Consider the following 20608-nt stretch of genomic DNA (forward strand, 5'->3'; position numbering starts at 1 on the left):
ATTCATTCCAGTGGGAGCTGGCCTTCACAGCAGCGCTTTGAGGTCTCGCCTTCTGGTGTGGAAACGTGCAAAATTCTAGTGACGATTCACTTTTAAGGAGGTGTTTGAGAGCATGAAGCTGTGGTGCTGCTCATCCACCCTCCATGGAAAGGAGTCGCAAATTACTTGTAATGTTGTGCTAATGATGGCTTGAAGCCTGAGGTTGCATGAGAACATGCAGAGCCTGATTCTGAATGGCCATTATTCTGTATCACCCTATATAATGCCATAGAATTAAAGCTGAAGTGGCCAAAGGCCAAAGCTTGGGTGTTAACATGGCAATTATTCTGCCGTCCTCTGTAACACTCTCACCTCTTTCCCTTCCTTTTCCCAGCTACTGTCAAGCAATGTGAATAAGAACCTGTAATCTGTTTAAGAGTTCAACACCCAGTTCCCTTTGAGCTGTTGTGAAAATGGGAGTTTGCTCAATCCTTTCGATTAATGAGTTCCTTTTCACACATGAAGGCTAGACAGGAGGGCGAGGAAGTTCACCATTTGTCTTCCTGAAGAGGAGACTGTGACTGTTCGTGGTCGGTGGTAGATGTGTTGCTACCTAATTTTGGCCAAGATTCTATGGCTTTAACAGAGGTGTACCAAGCAGAATTCAATGGATCAAGTATATTGCTGGTATGAGATACACAGATGGGGAACTGAATTTTATGTGTTCAGTTTGGGTGTATTTATGATTTATTTTACAGTTTTGTAAACCGCTTTTAGGACCATGTGGTAGCAAAGTAGGCTATAAGCTTATTAGGACGTTTAAATGTCTTCACCTGCTGAATCTCTTGCCTGTCAGGCAGTTGTTAAAGGCGCAAGGACCCTGCCCAAATAAAAGGTTCTTGGAACTTTCTTGGAATTTTCCCTCTTTCCTCTTACCATGAGCATTGCTGCAGTCATAAAGGCAGGCATGTGTGGTACTGACACACTAATAGGTCATTCTTCCCCCACCCCCGTTATAATGTGTCACACATATGCATCATAGCTGTGATGCAATTAAGTGAAATGCAGCAATGGAAACCTTGATTCTTCTCTGGAATAAGTTAGGTCACATAGGGTTGCCGTATTTTAAGGAGCACAAAAGAGGACACATTTGCTGACCTCTACTTTTAACTATGGATCGCTATGACAACTCTCATTTTACATACCCATGTATGTACTCTGGATTCTGCCATAAGCCCCCCTGCCACAGCTAACTCTTATCAGGAGCTTCAGTTCTGATCTGAGCAAAAAAAGGACAGGCCATCATCTGTGCTTCACAGCCTCTTCTCCCCTATCCCACTGCCTGAAGCTGATCCACCCATACCCAGAGCCACCCTGACTGGGCAATGATTAGGAAATGATGTCCCTGGCCCAGCGCTCCATTTTCCTTGTTTGCTAGCCATTTCTCCAGAGCAGAGCCCCATGGCTGTTTCCCACATCAACGGTTTTTTGTTTGTTTTTTGGACTTGGAGGTAATATCTTTGTTGGACAAAGAATGTTGTTTGAAGTGTCACACAACTGTTTCTGCAATTGTATTGAGCAGATTACCTCTGTGTAGGAAAATTTTCAGTGCATGACATGACCATTTGGTGCACCTCTTCCTTGCATAGGGGCACAGCCTCAGGCAGTTTGAATTGCTCTTGGGGATAGTCCTTTCCTGCTCAGTCGTTCAGCTGTACATGAGCTCTTATTACTGATACTTCTGCACCCTCCTTTTCAGTGCAGTATCTTGTTATGACTGGTGAAGGAGAGGAATTGATTTGCTACAGCTGTGCAGCTTGTCTGTAATTATGATACAACCACGATACAATTACAGAACATCACTGAGCATTTCTTTTGCTGTTGTTCCTGTTCTTCCTTTTGTTTACCAAAGGAAGGGGGAGAAGGAAGAATGCACAGCCCACTGACAATTTATGTACACATATATGCATCAAGGTAACCACAGATGGAAGCTAGAGAGAAGAGAAATACAGTGGACCCCCCGGGTTACGTTACCTTCAGGTAACGTAATCTTTGGGTTGTGAACACGGAAGTGGGTTTGCCGCTCATGCGTGCGCTAAAGCGCTTTGCGGCGCTGTGCACAGAAGCGGTCCTCCGGTTACGAATTTTTCAGGATACGGCCGGGCCTCTGGAACAGAACCCATTTGTAACCGGAGGTACCATTGTACTGATAACAGTTTACTAAACAAACTGAACAAAAACAATATATAATTTGAGAATAAAAGAACAGTGAGGTTTTGTCTTTTAGGTTAAGCCTTGATAAGAACAGAGTTAAGTATCCATCTAAAACATGCAGAGAAAAGCTCCCTCAGAACTCCGCAACCAATCAGCGCACATGTTACCTCAGCGAAGATCATGCCAATCTAAATGGTTGCTTAGCAACACCATCACCACCTCCCTTGGGTAGTTGACTGACACTGGAACTAAAATAAACCCTTTCCATTACAAACTGAATGATCCCTGCTGTTACACTTTCAACAACAAATAATTATTCAATATCAAGACATTGACGTATGTGGCTAGGCCTGCTGTGGTTTGCTACAGTTTTGATGTAGTTTTGATGTGGTGGTGGTTGTTTTAAAAGAGCCTGGATGTTTTGTAGTAGATGAGTGCACAACCTGCAAGGATTTATTTTTCATTTCAAAACTAATGAAATTTGACAAAAATATGAATACTCATGGAATGATGCGGGCAGACAAGATGGGAGCTGCGTCTCCAACTAGTCACGAGTGAACTTACTAAAGATTTCCGGGGACCTGTGACACTCATGCAACTCAGGTCCATGTACCAACTGCAATAAAGCTCAAGTGGCCACACAAACCAGAAAGTTTCCCATGGCCCCAGCTATAAGGCTTGATTAACAAGAACTTCTCCCCTCTGAATTGGCATAGTGTCAATGTGGAACTGAGTTTATTAGAAAGTATGTCTAGGGAACTTGGGAGCCATCCCTTAGGGCAGGGTGGGGGAAATATAATTAAACCCCAAACCCTATAATTACTCATATAGTGAAATGGCACACCTAGAGGAAGAACCTCCCAGGAGATCTGTGCATTTAAGAACTATTTTCAGGATTAGGTTGCACCGTCTCATTTCCTCTTTTCCTACGTTTGCAAGCTTACGCTTCCTTCAAAGTGATCCCAGGTGGTCTCTATCCAGGCTGTGTTCAGGGCCATACACATTGATCTGCAGCGTAGAGTTGTTCCATGTGCCCCCAGACATGCACGTGAACTTAAGAAGATCAAGCCTGCTGGCTCAAGCCAATGACCCAGCTAGTCCAGCGATCTATTCTGACAGATGACACTCACAGATACAACACTGAGTTTCTGGGTCTTGTTAGTGTACAGAAACAAACATTCACTCTGGGCTAGAAGCACCTGAGAATTTAACATTGTCTATGTCTCTGCCCTCTCTTTCCATAGGTTGTCCAGGGCCTAGTAATTGGGAGATTGACAAGCCGTTATTCAGAGTGGACTCTGCTCATGTTGTGCGCCCTTGTCTTCTGCGGAGTGGGTGTTGGTATGGTAAGGTACCAGATATGCATACATTACCTGATGAGGCTGTGCTTTTGAATACTCTACACTTGATGCTATGCAAGTGAACATATGAAAAGTATTGGCATAATCTGGGAGTTTTGTCTGTTGTGTTATATTAGTGGTGGTCCATTCACACATTTTTCAATTTTCTCCCATGTGTGTTTGTGTTGGGACCAAAAGCTCTACCAGGCTTCCAGATCAACAGTCTGCTTCGTGTCATGGTCCAACTAGGACAAACAAGGGGGGAATGATTTAAGCGATTACTTCCTCCTGGAATTTTTAAAATGTTTGCAAGTTAAAGGATGCTTTGCTTGGAATGGAGTTTCCCAAATCTTTCCAGAATGTCCTGGGTTGAGAGAAAATATAAAAGCCAACATTTTTTTTAAAGTGTAATCAAACCTCTGCTGTTTGCATTACATTGGCCAGAAGGACAAAAAATACATCTAACCGCACTATTTTAATTCAATGTGGTTGATCCTCCAAACCATCATTTGGAAGATGGGAATGTACTGCAGACTCAAGAGCTCCCCTTTGAGATTCCCCCTTCATTTCCAGGTGCGATAGTGGCAGAAAATTATGGTTACCCTCAGTGCCGGATTTACGTATAAGCTAAACAAGCTATAGCTTAGGGCCCCACTCTCTTGGGGGCCCCCAAAAAATGTAAAGGGGGAAAAAACTGGATGTACATTTCCAAAATATAAGATAAGAAACAAAAAAAATAAATTAGAGCTTAATAATTATTTCACTATTAATATACTTCTTATTAATTGTCTTTCACTATTAATATACTTCTCCTTAATTGTATTTCAGTTCAACAATTACTTTGATAAAATACATATTTTGTTATGTGCAAATGGCTTTAGATACCTATTAGGTCCATAAATTACCATATAGCATATATTCAACACAAAAAACAGCGACAATTTGTTGTTGACAAAGGACAGCTGGACATATAAAGGGCCCCATTAGCCTCAGTAGCTTAGGGCCTCATCAAACCTAAATCCGGCCCTGGTTACCCTGGCAACTATGGTTGCAAACTCTGCTTCAAATCATGGTTTGAATATTACCCACTAACCATGTGTTTGAAAACTCATGAGGCCACCACCTGGCTCTGGTCAGTGACTGGAAACAGGAAGATGCTTTCTTTGGTTCCATGACTGCAGGTAGGCAGTAGATGTTAACCCTTACTTACCCGATTTGGCTATTGCAGCAATCTATTTGGATGCTGCACAACTTGGAAACAGAGTTGGGCTGCAAAAGAGGATGGGGCTCCTGCGCTTTTAACAGTTGCCATGCAAGTGATACCTGCTGAAATGCCACCTTCTACGCAACTTTTAAAGGGACAGGACCTCTCACTTCTTTTTCAACTGGCCATGCTAATCACAGCATGTTACCTCTATGGTGGAGCGGCCAAACCGAGCCCAAACCGGTTTCTGCCAGCAGCACCTAGGATCTCTGCTACCAACTTGGTTCAGAGATTACAATCATTTTTTCCACAAGGCTCTCCTCACTGCCACAGAGGCCTTAAAGGGCCCAGAAATGCCTTCCCATGACAACTATTGATAGGAAACTACAGCTGCAGCGCTGTTTGCAAGGGGAAAAAGCTTTATAATCAAGGACCTGCCAAGAAAATGTCCCATCTCTGGGGGCGGTTTATGTGCTGGGTTTCTTCATGAGGAAAAAGCGATCTTGACGCAACTTGGCCAGAGCTTCAGGAATATCCCTGTCTGAACTAAGTGTGCAGTTTATATATCTGCAGACATAAAAACAATTTTATGAGCTCTGCAGCTCTTTTAGGAGGAGGACATTTAACAAAGATCTCCAGTTACAACCCCCACCCAAACTAATCACTTCCTTTCAGTGGCCTCCAAAATATGTAGAGCTGAAATTAACAGAGAGGCCAGCTGCACTGAAAAGAATCCCAGCAAAGGTTTAGGGTAGCAGATGAAGGAAAAAATAATGGGAAATAGAGAGCAGTAATGAACAGGGTGCTCCAAATCAGCCAGAGTTCAGCCTCATTGCCTTCCAAACCACCCCAGATCCAATGGCTTCCTTAGGAAGAAACTATGGTTTGGGGAAGGACTCATTATAGCTCAGTCACATTGTTCATGCAGAACGTCTGAGGTTGAACCCTGGCGTCTCCAGGAAAAAAAAATGAGTTGCAGGAAAGACTTCTGACTGAGACCCCAGAGAGACCCTGCCAGTCAGAGTAGACAGTGCTGGCCTAGATGGACAAATATCTGACCAAATATATAAACAGCCCAATGAAAATTTTTAACTTCACCATCAGTAATTGCTTTTCCCTTATTAATACTTTTTATTAAGCCATCCAAAATATTTCAGCAATAGAAAATAAAGCAGCGATAAAAACCAATAAAAAGAGCTAAAGAATCATTTAAAAGATTTGAGTTTTAATCTTGCACCTAAATATCATTAATGAATATCCCCCTCAGATCTCTTTAGGGAGTCAGTATAAGTTTTGATATGAAATCCAAACCTCAAGTGTCATACTTAAACTTCATGGGCTGCTTATCTCTTTAAAATATTTGTAGTCAGAATCAATTTCTCCTGAGCAACGTTTTTGCTGCCGTGTCAAGATGTTCAAGGAGGGGGGGGGGAGCCACCATGCACTGTTCAGATATGATACACTACGCATGCCTTTTATCCTCAGGTGTCACACAGAAATCTTGTTTGAAGCAGTTTGGGACTTGTTGCAATTTCCCCCCATCTCAAGATCTCAAGGTGCTGTGAGGGCAATTGCAATGAAGAAGGCAGCAAGCAGTTTTGTTTTGCTTACAAAAGAATTCCTATTGATTTACAAAGTCTTCTGCCAACAGGCAAATGGTAGATGCAGCGGCAGATCAGGTCAGGTGCGCAGGCGAAGCTTGAACCCTGAGCTTTGAGAGCCACCATTTGAGGGTCCTCCCCAGCCTTTGGCACCACATCTTTTACCTGTGCCCTTTTCTCAGTTTATCATGGCTATGGTTCTGAATTGTTGTGGCCACCCATTCATGGTCAATACCTTGTCAAAATATCAGCAGGAAGTGACAGCAGTATTTGGGGGCTCCTCCCCCTCTCCCCCACTGGATATTAAAAAGTGAAAAGGCAGGTGGTGTGTTACTGTGATAGGGTGTCTAACAGTAAAAACTCCTACTAACCCACCTACACTTTGAAAGGAGATATAGATTTAAAGGGTTGTTCCCAAAGCTACTTGAAAAGCTGGGTGTGGGCAAACACACCTATATCTTTCCAGACTCCCTTCGAGATTGAAAGTTGGCTACCAAACAAAGAATGTAAGAAGCCGCCTTATTATTACTTATTGATTTGATTTATCAAATTTATATCCTGCCCTTCCTCCCCAAGGACCCCAGAGCAGCACACAAATGCACAATCTGAAAGAAAAGATTCTAAAAACAATTGCAGTTTAAAAAAAATTCTAAAAGCAGTTCCACCCAATTATCTTGGGGTTGCCAGAGACGGTATTCTTCAGCCACCAAGTGCCTGGATAAACAGGAATGTTTTCAAAAGCCTCCTGAAACTTAATAACAATGGAGACAGGCACACTTCACTAGGGAGGCCATTCTACAACCAGGGTGCCACCTCTGAAAAGGCCCTGCTGGGGAGTCCCTAGCAAACACACCACCAATAAGGTGGGTCAATTGGCTACCACACCATACATTTAAAGCACATGTACAGGATACTCACACCTGAAAGAATCCTGGGAACTGTAGTTTATAATTCCCAGCATCTTATTTCCCAGGATTCTTTAGGGGAGTATGGTTGGGCAATTTGTCCTTCTAGCCCAGTGATGGATCTCCTGATTGCTCCCTATTGTCTCAGGAATAAGAGGTCTATCCAATCAGCTTCAACCCAGTACTAATAACCAGGGGTTGAACCCGAGACCTTTGGAAGGCAAAGTATACGGAGTGCTGGTCCCTGCAGTTCTGGAGGTGGGTTATGAGTGCATTCCCAAATTCAGAGACTCTGCCTAAGCATGTCTTCAGTGCTTTTGTTTTGGTGATAAAGATCTGGAAGGATCTTTGAGCAGCTGCACGATAAGAAAATAATTACATTCACTTCTTAGGCACACTGATTTGCATTTATACTTGGGAGACATTCCGGCTGACAAACGTTCAATAGATTCATTAGCAAGTGAGCAGGCCAGACAGGTCCCACACACACACCAGTTCTGCACTCTGTAATGTGCTGCTGCTCGTTTGTTTTGACAAGCACGGTTTGGCTTTAATTATCTGTGCTAATACATTGCTGGTAAATATTGTGCAGGCAGTCTTGGGTTAGTAATGAGCACTTGAATGAGACCACATTACAGCTCTCTCTGCTGTTTAAATTGCCCCTGTGAAGGCTGAGCTAGATGTAACACATGGCTGGCATATTTCTTCCCCACAACATTGTTTAAAAACCAATTGAAGCCTTGGGAACCCACTTTTGGAGGGTGGTTGTTTTTTGTGCTTTTGCATGTGTATACCATTGGGGGAAACTGCACTGCAGCTGCACATCCCATCATGGAAGAATCTTAAAAACAGGCATAGCTCTTGAGGTGGTTCACTGGATGAAACCTTTAGCAGCCGCTAAGTGGTGATTGAGAAGAGAGAGAACTTCATGCCAGTATCTTTCAGCACTGGGAGGTGATGGAGGAGCTGGCAGGTGGGTGTTGCAGGATCCTATTGCTTTGCAAAGATACCACTGCTGAGTAGATGGTCATTCCTGCTGACATCTGCAGCCTGCACCCATGAGAAAGATCGGCAAGTCCTAGGCTCTGTGGTTTAACCCACAGCGCCACTCGCCTCCCTATCAGAACACATAGGTTCCTTTTATTAACACCTAACAATAAGCTACCTTACCAAAAAATGGCTACTAAACTACACAGAATCAAGTCAGTAGCTGCCTGTTTCAGATCTAAGGAACCTAGTGGCTGTCTTTTATTTAATAAGGTTCCATCTTTTGATCAATTGACTTTCAGCTCTTTAAAAAACAAATAACAAAAACCTGTCACTTTTTGTCAGCCAAACATGACTTGTGTAGAGCAGAGCTGCTCCTCTGTATTGGCAAGTTTTGGCTCTGTGGGCCACACTCATGTCTTGCAATGTTTTTTCTTTATCCAAGTATTCTTGGATACTCACACACACACACCCTGCTACCTTTGTTGTATTCTAAAGCTGGCATTCTAACAGGCTTTCCTGCTTTGTCTCATCTCCCAGGCCCTGATGACCAACATTTTCCATTATTGCCTCATTGTGCCCCCCATGATATTCTCCTTCGGTACTATAGCCGTCATTTCAGACATCATCCTGACCAAGTCCGTCCCTGCATCTGACACTGGTAAGACCAGCTCCTCCGCCGGATGGATTTCCTTCTCCCTCTTTCTTGATGAAACCAGCTGGATGCAGCGCTTGATTCCGGTTCACTTCTCTGAAAATGCTATGCACTGCCAAATGTGTGTCTTGTGCTCTGCCAGAGAGCCCAGCAGGAAGAATGCCCAGTTCCAAAGTCTCTGCACATCTCACATGCATTTTTTTTAAAACAAAGGGCAGCTTTCAGTGGCATTTGCTTATTTGCCAAGCCGGTGAAGACTAGTTAGGATCAGTAGGGCTGGAAGCTGCAAGGGTGCCTGCAAGGAAGCCAGTGACCCATATTGACTTAATGAGCCGGTTGCAGAAGAAAGAGACAGAATCTTGCAGGGCTTCCTGGGATTAATGTCCTTGGGAAAGACCTGTGCAGTGTCCCTCTGCTTGGAGGTAGGACCTAGGTGTCATGTGGCCTCCTATCGCACCAGCGCCTTGGGACCACCTCTTGGCTTGCAGCCTAGCAGCACTCATGCATAATGTGCAATGTTTGTGAACTGGTGCCTCCACAACGGGGCTATGTGCGTGTCCACCACTGCAGTATGCCTGATTCCAGCAATCCCACCTATAGAGGCATCCATGCTCATGCACTGTCACTCTGCAAAAATGGAGCCTGGCTGTGGCACCCATGCACTCTCAAGGCGATTGCTTGAGGGCCACCACAAGTGATGAATGGGAGTCCTCGTAATTCTTCACTCTTCTGAAGAATTCCCTGATGGCGATATGCAAGCTGTACCCTGGTGCTTCACAGTGTCTCCTCGGAACAATCACTTTACCTAAGCAGAAGACAAGCCATAGTGTTTTTGTTTTTCCAGAGAGTTGAAGGTGGTTTGAAAATGGGGCCTGCCAATCACCTAACTTTCAGCTCTGGGGGAAAAAAGGTTTTCCAGGCTTTTATACAGACTTCTGGGATAGCTCAGTTGGTAAAGCATGAGACTCTTAATCTCAGGGTTGTGCATTCGAGCCCCACATTGAGCAAAAGATTCCTGCATTGCAGGCAGTTGGGCCAGATGACTCTCATGGTGGCATCCAACTCTACAATGCTATGATTCTATGAAAATCCTGTCAGACCTGTTTGATCCCGGATTATAGCAGGATCAAAGGAATATGTATGTTCAATGGCAAGCAAAGGCCCTCTCAAGTCACTTACAGCCTGTGTTCAGACTCGGATTGGGAAGAGCCAAGTTCAAATTCCCACTTAGTCATAAAGTTCGCTGGACGGTGTTGGGCCAATCATTTCCCTCAACCCATCCTAACCTCACAGGATTGTAGTAAGGATACAACAGCATTTTATTCCATGTGGAATGTTGGTGCCAATGTGGAATGTCTCCAGCCTTATACCACACGCACTCTGCATATGCCAGGATATTCCCATGATTATTCTGAAAACACTTCCTGTGAATCATGTTTAGTTTATTATTTCTTTGTTTACTATTGCATTTATAGCCCACCTATAAATGGGCAGTGTGGCATGTGGGGTTCTGCCCCCCTCACCACCTTATCCTCACAGCAATCCTGTTGGGCTGAGATGCAGTGACTGGCCCAAGGTTGCCCAGCGAGCCTCGTGGCTGAGTCGGGATTTGAACCCGCCACACCAGCTCTTTGTGTCCTTAAAACATGACTAAAGTGCCGTTTGTGGTTGCTAGATCAGCATGAGCTGTGGATATCATCAACCCTGGAAGCAGTCCTGCGCTTTTGAAATGAAGAAGCTGAGAGGGAAGGTTTAAAGGCAGCAGCTGGCACGGGTTCAGGCATCTTCTCAAAAGAGCTGTTATAAGGGAAATGGAGCCTGCTCTGCTTGCTTCCTGAGCCCAGAGGGGTAGCCTCAGTCACATATGAATGCTCCCTCAGTGGCCTAATCCCAAACCTAATTTGCATAGATTATTAGGTCACAGTTCAGAAGAATTTGCCAGTGTCTGCTTGGGAACAGCAAAATACTGGTAATATAGCTTAGGAGCAAAATGCATGGGGAACAGTGTACTGGGACCCAGAGAATATGAGAGAGAGAGAGAAGGGGGTGGGGGTGGGAGAGGGAGCTGCATATAAGGGGTGGTGGTTTTGTATTTCCATTCAAGTAGATGTGTGTACTAGTATAATAGTAGCACGTAGTAGATCAGGGCTGGGTTACCGGCAGAGACATGTCTAGAATCTGTGCTATATTTAACAAGGGATGTTTTGGGTCTGTACTGAAGCGTGTAGCAATCATGAGCTTAAGACTACAGCTTGCATATCCCAGTCGGAAAACCATATACTTTCAGCTTTGGGAAATAAGTTGTGAGTGCTGTGAGGTGCGGAGGGGCCGGGCTTCAAAGTGGGACATTAGGGACAGCATGTATCACTGGAGAAAATTTCGCAAAGTCTTTCGACTGCTCTTATTAAAGCCATTTCTGGAAATTAATGCAGTGTGGGTGACTCCCAAAGCAGCACAGCTATTAAAAGTGCTTCAACACCCATTTCTGGCTGTGGGTGGAACTGCACGTTACCTGACCCACCCATCGATTCATTTAAAGACACCTCCCTGCTTTACAATCATGCATTTCCAGTTGAAATGTTTTCATTTGTGGCTTTTAAATAATTTTTTATTTTTTAAAATAAACCTCAAATCTTTTTGACAGTTTCTTCACCAGTTGCAATTATTTCATTCATGGCTTTTCTTGTCAAACAAACTGAGATTTTCCGGTGAGGAGAATTGCTAGACACCTTAAGGAACATAAATCAAGGTCCTTTTTCAGGAGGAGCATGCATGCCTTGGCTGGCCAGTGTGGGGGAAAAGGTAGAATTTCTGCACCTTTGGTTGCCATGCAAACTGCACCTGCTGAAATCCGCTCTTCTACACAACCAGTCAAGGTGCAACAGCCTTGCCCTTTTTCATCACCTGGCCACCCTCTGCCAATCACCACGCAGTGTGCTTCAGTCAGGTGAAGCTCAATGCTTGCTCGAACGGCCTCTTCTCCAGCCATCCACTCGTCAGATTCTGTCGGCGTGTCAGCCATCTATGGAGTCAACTCTTCTCGGGTTGCTGTTTCCCCTGCCCTACCCTTTCTGCTCTCTGCTGCAGTGCCAGCTGCCTCCATCAGTCTACAGACTTCTGGGTTTCTCTTTGGGCCGGATGCCACTCTGCCCTTCCCTTCAGCATCCAGAACAAGCTGTTTGGGTGTTAGGGAATAGGTCAGCAAAGTTCCGAGCTAAGGTCACTTGTTAGCACCCACGGTAGGGTGACCAGGTCCAAAAAGAGGGCAGGGCTCCTTTAGTAGCTGTGTAGAAAAGGGAATTTCAGCCGGTGTAGCTCATCATGCAATTCTGTGCAACAGAATTAAACATATGCTTACATTTGCTTTTGATACTGGTGGCCTGCTTTCGCGCATCATGCTAAACCAAACTGTGGCTTAGTGCGATCTCCTGAGAGGGTGATAGTGGCTACTTTGCTCCTCATTTTACTGCTGCACCATGCTGACCTAAGCATTGGTTTGACTTAGTGCCTTGTCCCAATTTGGTGGTGCTGCACTCTCCAGATGAACCGCAAGCTGTAAACCAAGAACAGACTTTGGTTGCAGCTCATGGTTAGCCCGGGGAGAACTAAACCACAAGCCACAGTTCAGATGACGTGTTTAGCCAAACCATGGCTTAGCTCAGCAGAGTCTGCCAATGAAACCTGGAGGGAGGAGCAAAATGGTCGCAATCTCCTTGGGAACTGGCACACTCACACATTTATGCTAAGCCATGGTCAAAGGCACGGACTTGCCCCCCACATTGAAGGGGTGCGGCTTCACATGACATATGTATGACATATGCATGACATCAGCGGGCAGTAGGGGATGGGGGCCTCCTCAATATTGGAAGGGCTCAGCCTCCTACCCAAAAATATTGAGGGAGCTAAAGCCCCTTCTGCCCCCTATAGTTGGCGCCCCTGGCTTAGTGTGACATGCAAACTGGACCAGTGGGATTTACTAGTGCTTCACCACACCCATCCGTAGTAATGCTGGTGAGGTACCAAGTTCCATGTTTGGAAACAGACTTCTCTTCATTCCTTATTTCAATTGCAGAGTTGTGTGAATTGTGTGAAATCAGATTTATGGTCTGCCACATTACTGTGTTTAGGACTGCCATATGAAATCCCTGATTGCAGAAATGCTAAAGACACATTGGTCTAATACACTGGTGTTGGAGTAGATACTGACATTAATTTTGATCTGCAGAATTAATTTTCTTTACGTTTTCTTCCTTAGGTGCCATGCTGGGAATTAGTTCATCAGTTCAACCACTGACAAGGACAATAGGCCCAACTATAGGAGGATTTTTATACAGACGATTTGGGGTCTCATCCTTTGGTTATTTACAGCTGCTGGTTAATATACCTCTGTTTTTCTACATCTTGAGGAAGAGGATCCCTCACAATGAAGGGAAAGTACAGTAATTAAGTCTTCAGATGTTGTGCTGATGAGAAGATGTGCTATAACTCTATTTTAGGACTTTTAATTGCCCTATCTGACAGGAAATAAACTAATTTAAACCAGTTCCCTTAATGCACTGCAATGTACTGTAGATATGGTTGGGTAACTGTTGATGTTGGAACTGTTATCAAAGCCTAAAAGCTCTGTCAAAGCATTCCGCACCTTTGATTGCAATCACACTGGGGATCTCTGAAGGCTCCGCAGATGGAATGTTCTTTCTTTAGATAGCAACATGTATTTCTGCCAGAGCCTCAACAGAATTTCTATTGTAAAAAAGAGGCCTAGTCGGGAATACACGGTGGGGAAAACAGAAAAAAGAAAACCAACAATTTCAAGTTACACGTGTCGTGTCAATTTTGTCTCTAAGAATAGGATCCATGAAGCCCCTTGTCCACATCTCACCCCAGCCAGAAGCTCACTGCCAAATCCTAGAATTGTAGAGTTGGAAGGGACCCCCAAGAATCATCAGGTCCAGCCCCCTGTCATGAAGGAATCTCAACATCCAATTTGAAATTAAACCAAACCCTACTTAGGTTCGCAACTGTGCTAGCAGTTTTATTGTTGCACCCCTGTAGCTAAATAAGCCAGCCACTCTCGGACTAATCCCCACCCATTGTAATATGAAGAGAATACTGAGCTACTTTATGAGATTGTCTTTAAGGATTAAAAAATTGTGCATTCATGGCACTTTGAACACTCACATGATCTATATAAATGCTAGGTTCCATTAGTTGCCTTGATTCTGCCCTGTGGCATTGTCACTCCTTACCAGAGTGCGTGGCTGTATCATTTGGAACAAGTAGACAGGAGGAGCGTCGGAGATGGAAGTCTACTTCCGGGCAGAGACCTATTCCAGTTGGCAGTCACCCCTTTCTGAGCCTACAGATCTGACAAACAGACAGCAATACTTGAAAAGCTATATCCTCTCAAACAGAGCATGACTTCCCTCAAGTCAGCAGAGGTGTCATGCAGCTGACTCAGTTAACTTCGCACTTACCAAGCTGGCAAGCTACACAGCTGTAAAGTGGTTAAACTACTCTGCATAGCCGAAAGTGCTTTCAAAGCCATGTTTTGGCCTGTGTGTGCAGGCGTTGGGCAAAACATCAGGAGGGCACCGGGTTGGGGAAGGCAGGTTTCAAACTTCTGGTAAGTAAGTGTTCAAAGATCTTTGCACACTGTAACTTCAGTAATCCTTTTAGCATGACACTAAGGCAGTGTCGTGGGACGCGGGTGGCGCTGTGGGTTAAAGCCTCAGCACCTAGGGCTTGCCGATCGAAAGGTCGGCGGTTCAAATCCCCGCGGCGGGGTGCGCTCCCGTTGTTCGGTCCCAGCGCCTGCCAACCTAGCAGTTCGAAAGCACTTTCGGGTGCAAGTAGATAAATAGGGACCGCTTACTAGCGGGAAGGTAAACGGCGTTCCGTGTGCGGCTCTGGCTCGCCAGAGCAGCGATGTCACGCTGGCCACGTGACCCGGAAGTGTCTTCGGACAGTGCTGGCCCCCGGCCTCTTTGAGTGAGATGGGCACACAACCCTAGAGTCTGTCAAGACTGGCCCGTACGGGCAGGGGTACCTTTACCTTTACCTTTAAGGCAGTGTCAGTGTAGTTTCGTGGTGAGCTGAAACAGTGGGCCACGTTCCACAAGGTACAAAAAGTGGCATTTTGCATGGCTAAATAAACATGTAGTGCTCCTTCAACACCTGCTCCCCACAACCCTGATCTGTCGCTGTTCTGATGTCTTAAGTTTCAAATTCTTCCTCCCAGCAACAGTGCTGGTGTCATGCAGGAGACTGGTCTGAAACACATTGCAGCAGCCAACCAGGGCAGCTATGAGCAGCAGTGGGGGTGGGGAGGGGAGTCATCTTTTAGGGAGGTATCGGGGCCCCACTGAAAAGGCTTGGTGAGCATTCTGCTCTATCCTAGTTAGCAAATCACACAGGGAAATAGCCTCTGCCCTCCAAGCTCAAGGTGCCCCTCCATTGCTGTGCTCTACCCTTGTCTATGCTCTTGGTGTGGAACTTGATGGATGGCTCAAAAGGGAACTTGCTCAGATGGAGCTGAGAAAGCTAGTTCTCCATAGCAGTGAAGAGGTACCGCCTCCCCCCACAGTACAGTGGTACCTCGGGTTAAGTACTTAATTCGTTCCGGAGGTCCGTACTTAACCTGAAACTGTTCTTAACCTGAAGCACCACTTTAGCTAATGGGGCCTCCTGCTGCTGCCGCGCCACCGGAGCACGATTTCTGTTCTCATCCTGAAGCAAAGTTCTTAACCTGAAGCGCTATTTCTGGGTTAGCGGAGTCTGTAACCTGAAGCGTATGTAATCTAAGGTACGACTGTATGTTGCTTCGCTGAGCTATGTCACCAGAAGATCTTGAACTGCAGCTACCTTAAGGCACCACACTGGTTCTCTGCATGCTACAGGGTAGGCTGACAGGTTTTTCTTGCAGTAAAGCCTTGGTCTGGATAACCTTTTGATTTCTTTTTATGATCCTGAGAAAGCATTCAGTGAACTGACCGCTGGTCTGACTCAGTTGGGCTGCTGCGCTTTTAAGACAGGCAAATGGGGCTACTCCACATGCATTTCTATCCTATCCCCGGCAAGGCTGAGCCCCCACTCTTTATAGCTGCAGACTCCTAAACACACATTTGCAATTCTGCTAATACAAGGGCTTTCCTTAGGTAGTACCCCATTGTCAGGTGCAAGCAGAGAACCACATTTCCACATCTGCTGATAAATAAAACACTTCACCTCAGATATACAGTAATAAAAAAGCATTTAATTTGGAATGGACATATTCAAATGCCAGAAGCAATTTTAAGACAAACATGTGCTTTATCAAAATAAATACAAATATAGATATTACAAATAATTTAAACTGGTTTTGCATCAGCAGGTGCTGAATATTCTTTGCATTTCATAAATAGAAAAACAATAGCATTTTTTGCAAAGCTAGGCATCCTGCTCACACAGCCATGCTTTGCCCTATGAGTCTTTTTAAAGAAAACGTAAAAAGTCTTTGGTCTGCAAATGCCTCTCGTAGAACAGCCTGGCCTCTTTGCTCAGCCACCTCATCAGACCTGGGAAGAAGCTGGGCGCTCCATTCTCCTTTGCTTTCCTTCATTGGTGTCCTAATGTCCCGGTTCAGTCTAAAACAACTGATTTTCTTTGTCATCCAGAGGTACAGTCTGCTGAAAACAAGAGAAAAGCAAATTATTAGTGATGCAGCAGGACAAGCAAGCTAGTAGCAAAAATAATAATAATAATGCTAAACTAATAGCAAGACTGCCTTTTTAAAACCTCAGGGATACAGAAAGATCCTATAAAGAAGCATCTAATAGTCTCATCCTTTTCTGAGGCTTTGCCACCATAGGCTAGACTTTAGTAGTTCTGAACGTTTACTTACAGCACAGTCCTAAACACGGTCTCTTCAGAAGGCAATCCTACTGAATTCCATGGGGCTTATTCCCAAGGGAATGGAGTTAGGATTACAGCCTCAGGAACCCACTGAGGTCAAGTCATCCTACTACCAAATATACAGAGAAAATAAGAAGCTGCCTTAAGACAAGAGTCAGACCACTGCACTCTGCGTGGCAACAGCTCTCTAGGATTCAGGCAGAGAGTTTCCCCCCCATTCCAATGGGAAATGCTGGGAACTGAATCTGGGATCTTTTGCATAGAAAGCTGGGCTAGCTGGGGCTGAAAGGAGTTGTAGTTCAACACCAGGGCAGTACCAGGCTGGCAAAAGTTCTATTATGGCATATTAGCTTTGCTATAATAAACACGTTAGTCTCTAAGCTGCCACAAGACTCTCTGCTGGTTTTCCTGCAACAGACTAACATAGCTACTCCTATGCAAATTATTGCCTCCTGTTAAGTTATTTGGGTCAAATAATAATTTGAGTAATAGCACAAATAGACACCCCCCAAACTCTACTGCAGAGACTCTCTGCAATGAGTTCTTAGTGCGAAACTCACAACATCCCAACCCTCCTGCAAATATCTATTCTCATCCAGATGACTTGTAATAACCAAACTATCAAAACCAAGGACAAGGAACATGGTATCCTCCACATTATGTTGGACTAAAAATCTCATCCTTGGCCACTAGTCATGCAGGCTGCATTTGATGGGAGTTGGAGTCTAACAACTCCTAGAGGGGTACAGTGTTCCTCATCCCAGGAATCCCTAAAAGTTTGAACACCCTGATCCTAACTTTTTTCTCCTTTTACTTGGAAGCGGATGAATGTCCCCATTTAAAAAATAAATGGCAATTCCTGCCTGGAATATGGGTGTGTGCTGAAGCAGTACATTGGTCACACAGAAAAAGCCTTTGTCTGGGAGTTCGTTAAGAAGATCCCCAGATGCACACGGGTGTCACCCTCACTTTAGCCATTTATTCTGGATTACCTTTAACAAAGCCAGAAAGAGCCATTATTTGAGGAGGGCATAGCCCAGGGAGGCTTCCAGAGCCACCTAGCCTCTTACTGCTCCTTAAATGGCACCAGCTGAATTACACAAAAAGTCAAAATGCAGCTTCATTTTTTATTTTTTGCAGACTGCCTGGCCCCACTGCAGTTTCAGAGTTCTGCTTCCTTGGCAGATGCACACATTATGCCAATCCTAAATGTGGGAGGAAACCAAGTATTCTCATTTAAAATGATTAGTTCATCCCCAGTTTAAGCTGATGGAATTTAGGCGGTTTAAGACAAATGCTCCAGTTAACTTCAGCGGTACCTTGGTTTACGAACTTAATCCGTTCCGGAAGTCCGTTCTTAAACCAAAGCGTTCTTAAACCAAGGTGTGCTTTCCCATAGCATCGGGGGACTCAATTTACAAATGGAACACACTCAACAGGAAGCGGAACATGGTCTGCTTCCAAGGCAAACTTCACAAACCAAAACACCCACTTCTGGGTTTGCAGCGTTCTTAATCCAAGTTTTTTCATAAACTAAGCTGTTCTTAAACCAAGGTACCACTGAAGTGTGTTACTGTTCACTGACGCTAATCTACTGTTAGTCAATAATCTGCAAAATCATCATCTAGAACCAAGCTCTGCTGCCCACAGAGAGGTTACGCGCAACAGATTCCACCGAATCACTTTCTCAACCCACGATAAATTCTGCATGGGGTAAGAAGGGGAAGGCCACTGAATTGCATACAACTTTCCCAAAGTTGCGCTGGTTATCGACGGAGTGGTTGTGATCCAGCAGGCCGTATGAAGCAGAACAGGTCTTAGGGTTTTGATTGAGATTAATCGACTCAGAGGATCAATGAGTGAAGATGGGGAGGCGGGGAGGGAGCGAAGTCAGGGGGCAAACGAGACCAAGACGGCAGAACTCGCTCACCTTAGGTCACTCTCTCCCTCGGGGGCGCGCGTGTCGGGCTCAGGGGGCGCGCGCGAGGCGCCTGTCCCGGGTGGCGGCGGCCGCGTGCTCGGCGGCCTCCTGGCGGCTCTTGAAGTCCTCGATGGCGCGCTTGTTCTGGAAGTCGATGAGCGCCATGGTGATGGAGGCGTTCCAGCAGCTCTCGCCCGGGCACCGAAAGTCGATCTCCTTGCGGTCCGTCGTGACGATGGTGAAGTACACGTACTTGCCCGTCCGCTCCACGCAGTCCACCTTCTGGATGGAGCCGAAGCGCAGCTCCTTCCCGCCGCCTCCGCCGCCCCGGGCCTTGCCGGCCTCGGGCGAGAAGAGGCTCAGGCTGTCCTTGCTCAGCACCACCGCCTTCTTCTTCCACAGCTGGAAGAGGCTGTCGCTGCGCTTCTCCAGCTCGCCCTCGCGGATCACCTCCGACGGCGACGCGGCGCCCGGGCCCTTCATGCTGCTGCCGCCGCTGCCGCTGCCCGCGCTCGCCAACAGAGCCGCCGCACCGAGATCGCCTCGAGGGACCAGCGCCAAGGCCACGCTCGCCCGCCTGTCTTGCTTGCCTGCCTGTCTTCCCGCCGGCTCCGCGACGCTGCTGCTCCTGCTCGGGCTGCTGCGCGTTCTTGCGGGCGAAGAACCGGCTGAGCCCTTTATGGCTTTGGGGCCGCCCCAGGCCCCGCCCTGCCGGCGCACCTCCGCCCTCGCGAGGAGACCCGGGATGACTTGGGCGCTTCTTCCTGCCGCCCACTCGCTCGCTCAGCCCTTCGCATAACCAGCCGCCGCCGCCCCCCCCCCCTTCCCGCGGCCTCCCGGCGGAAGCGGATTGATCCTCAGCCCACCCTCGGGGCCGGGAGGCGCCTGGCACCGGCGGCTGTCAAAGCAGATCCTCCCTGCCTTCCCCTCCTCCAGGTCGCTTTCCCTTAGCCTTAGAGAGCAGCTCGTTTCCTATCTGCTGACGTGTTGGACTTGCCTTCTGTTCTTACTCTCCCCCCCCCCCCGCCCATTAAAGCTTTCCAGGGGGTTTCCTGTTCCATCGGTTGGCAGTGGGTCAGGATCTGCTGATAGGTTTCTTGCGTGGCTTGCAGTAGATCAGCAAGGAGATCTACACACACCCCTAAATTAGGCTGCTGAGTTTAAGGACTTTTGGGGGTAAAGCTTGTGTTAGCTTGCAGGATACCTGAGTCTCTTCTAATCGCTGGGGTCCTGGATCCAGCAAAGGTTAAAATCTTATGGGTCCATAGTATAACAAAGGAGGTTGTTCTGTGCCAGAGGGGAAATGGTTGGTGGGCTCCCACCCACACTCACCTGACTGGTAGTGAAGAAGACAAAAATGCAGAGCTGTGTGAGCTGGGCTGGAAGCAGGCAAAGCTACTGAATGAGAACCATGCTTGATGTCTGCTTGAATCCAAGTCTATGACTATGGGAGATGCAGGACCTTCTGTGTGACGTTAATGCTACGAACCCCTCCGTTGTAGCATCAGGTTATATGATATATGTATAAGTAACCCATATATCATAAAGACTCCACAGTCTCTGCTGTCCCTCTTTCCAAGGAAGCAGAACCTTAGGTAAGCACATGGAATCCCTGGAGTATCTTGCCCAAAATTGGTGCCAATTGTGGCTTTGCTTCTCTGCCACTGGCAGAGGGAGCAGACCAGGTAGAAACCTCACACTTCCTAAGGGCTGGGCCAGCTCTGACCCCCTATTTCCCCCATCAGCAGCCAGCTATGTTTCCTTGCCTAATGGTAGGGCTCAGTTGTAAAATGCAGGAGCCACTTTTGTAGAGTTACCATATTTTGAAGAGCAAAAGTGAGGACACATTTGCTGATTTCTAGTTTTAACTATGGATCGCTATGACAACTCTACTCATAAAAAAGGACCT

General features: G+C 46.1%; 2 protein-coding genes across 3 annotated transcripts in view; one reads left to right on the forward strand and one right to left on the reverse strand.

Moving 5' to 3' along the window:
• Nucleotides 1-13427, forward strand: part of SLC67A1 (solute carrier family 67 member 1) — a 69938-nt gene extending 56511 nt beyond the window's left edge. Inside the window, exons 9-11 of the mRNA XM_083425203.1 lie at nucleotides 3438-3539; nucleotides 8771-8891; nucleotides 13141-13427. Of these exons, the coding sequence (XP_083281329.1) occupies nucleotides 3438-3539; nucleotides 8771-8891; nucleotides 13141-13328 (411 nt within the window). The 3' untranslated portion in view covers nucleotides 13329-13427. The remainder of the gene's footprint in view (nucleotides 1-3437; nucleotides 3540-8770; nucleotides 8892-13140) is intronic.
• A 2693-nt stretch (nucleotides 13428-16120) lies between these two features.
• LOC310672474 (pleckstrin homology-like domain family A member 2) lies at nucleotides 16121-19465 on the reverse strand. Of its 2 annotated transcripts, none has more exons than XM_083429687.1 (2): nucleotides 18709-19465; nucleotides 16121-16549 (listed from the first exon to the last, which is right to left on the reverse strand). In XM_083429687.1, the coding sequence occupies exon 1, from the start codon at nucleotides 19180-19182 to the stop codon at nucleotides 18748-18750; it is 435 nt and encodes a 144-aa protein (XP_083285813.1). In that variant the 5' UTR covers nucleotides 19183-19465; the 3' UTR covers nucleotides 16121-16549; nucleotides 18709-18747. The 2 variants fall into 2 exon arrangements, with proteins under 2 accessions (XP_083285813.1, XP_083285812.1); XM_083429686.1 differs by having other exon boundaries at nucleotides 16121-16552; nucleotides 18709-19344.
• Nucleotides 19466-20608: the final 1143 nt, after the last annotated feature.

This window comes from Podarcis tiliguerta, assembly GCF_965153285.1.
Source record: "Podarcis tiliguerta genome assembly, chromosome: 1".
Taxonomy (NCBI): domain Eukaryota; kingdom Metazoa; phylum Chordata; class Lepidosauria; order Squamata; family Lacertidae; genus Podarcis; species Podarcis tiliguerta.

Coding starts and splice junctions, on each gene's coding strand:
- LOC310672474 (XM_083429687.1), bottom strand. CDS start 19,182: ATGAAGGGCCCGGGCGCCGCGTCGCCGTCGGAGGTGATCCGCGAGGGC.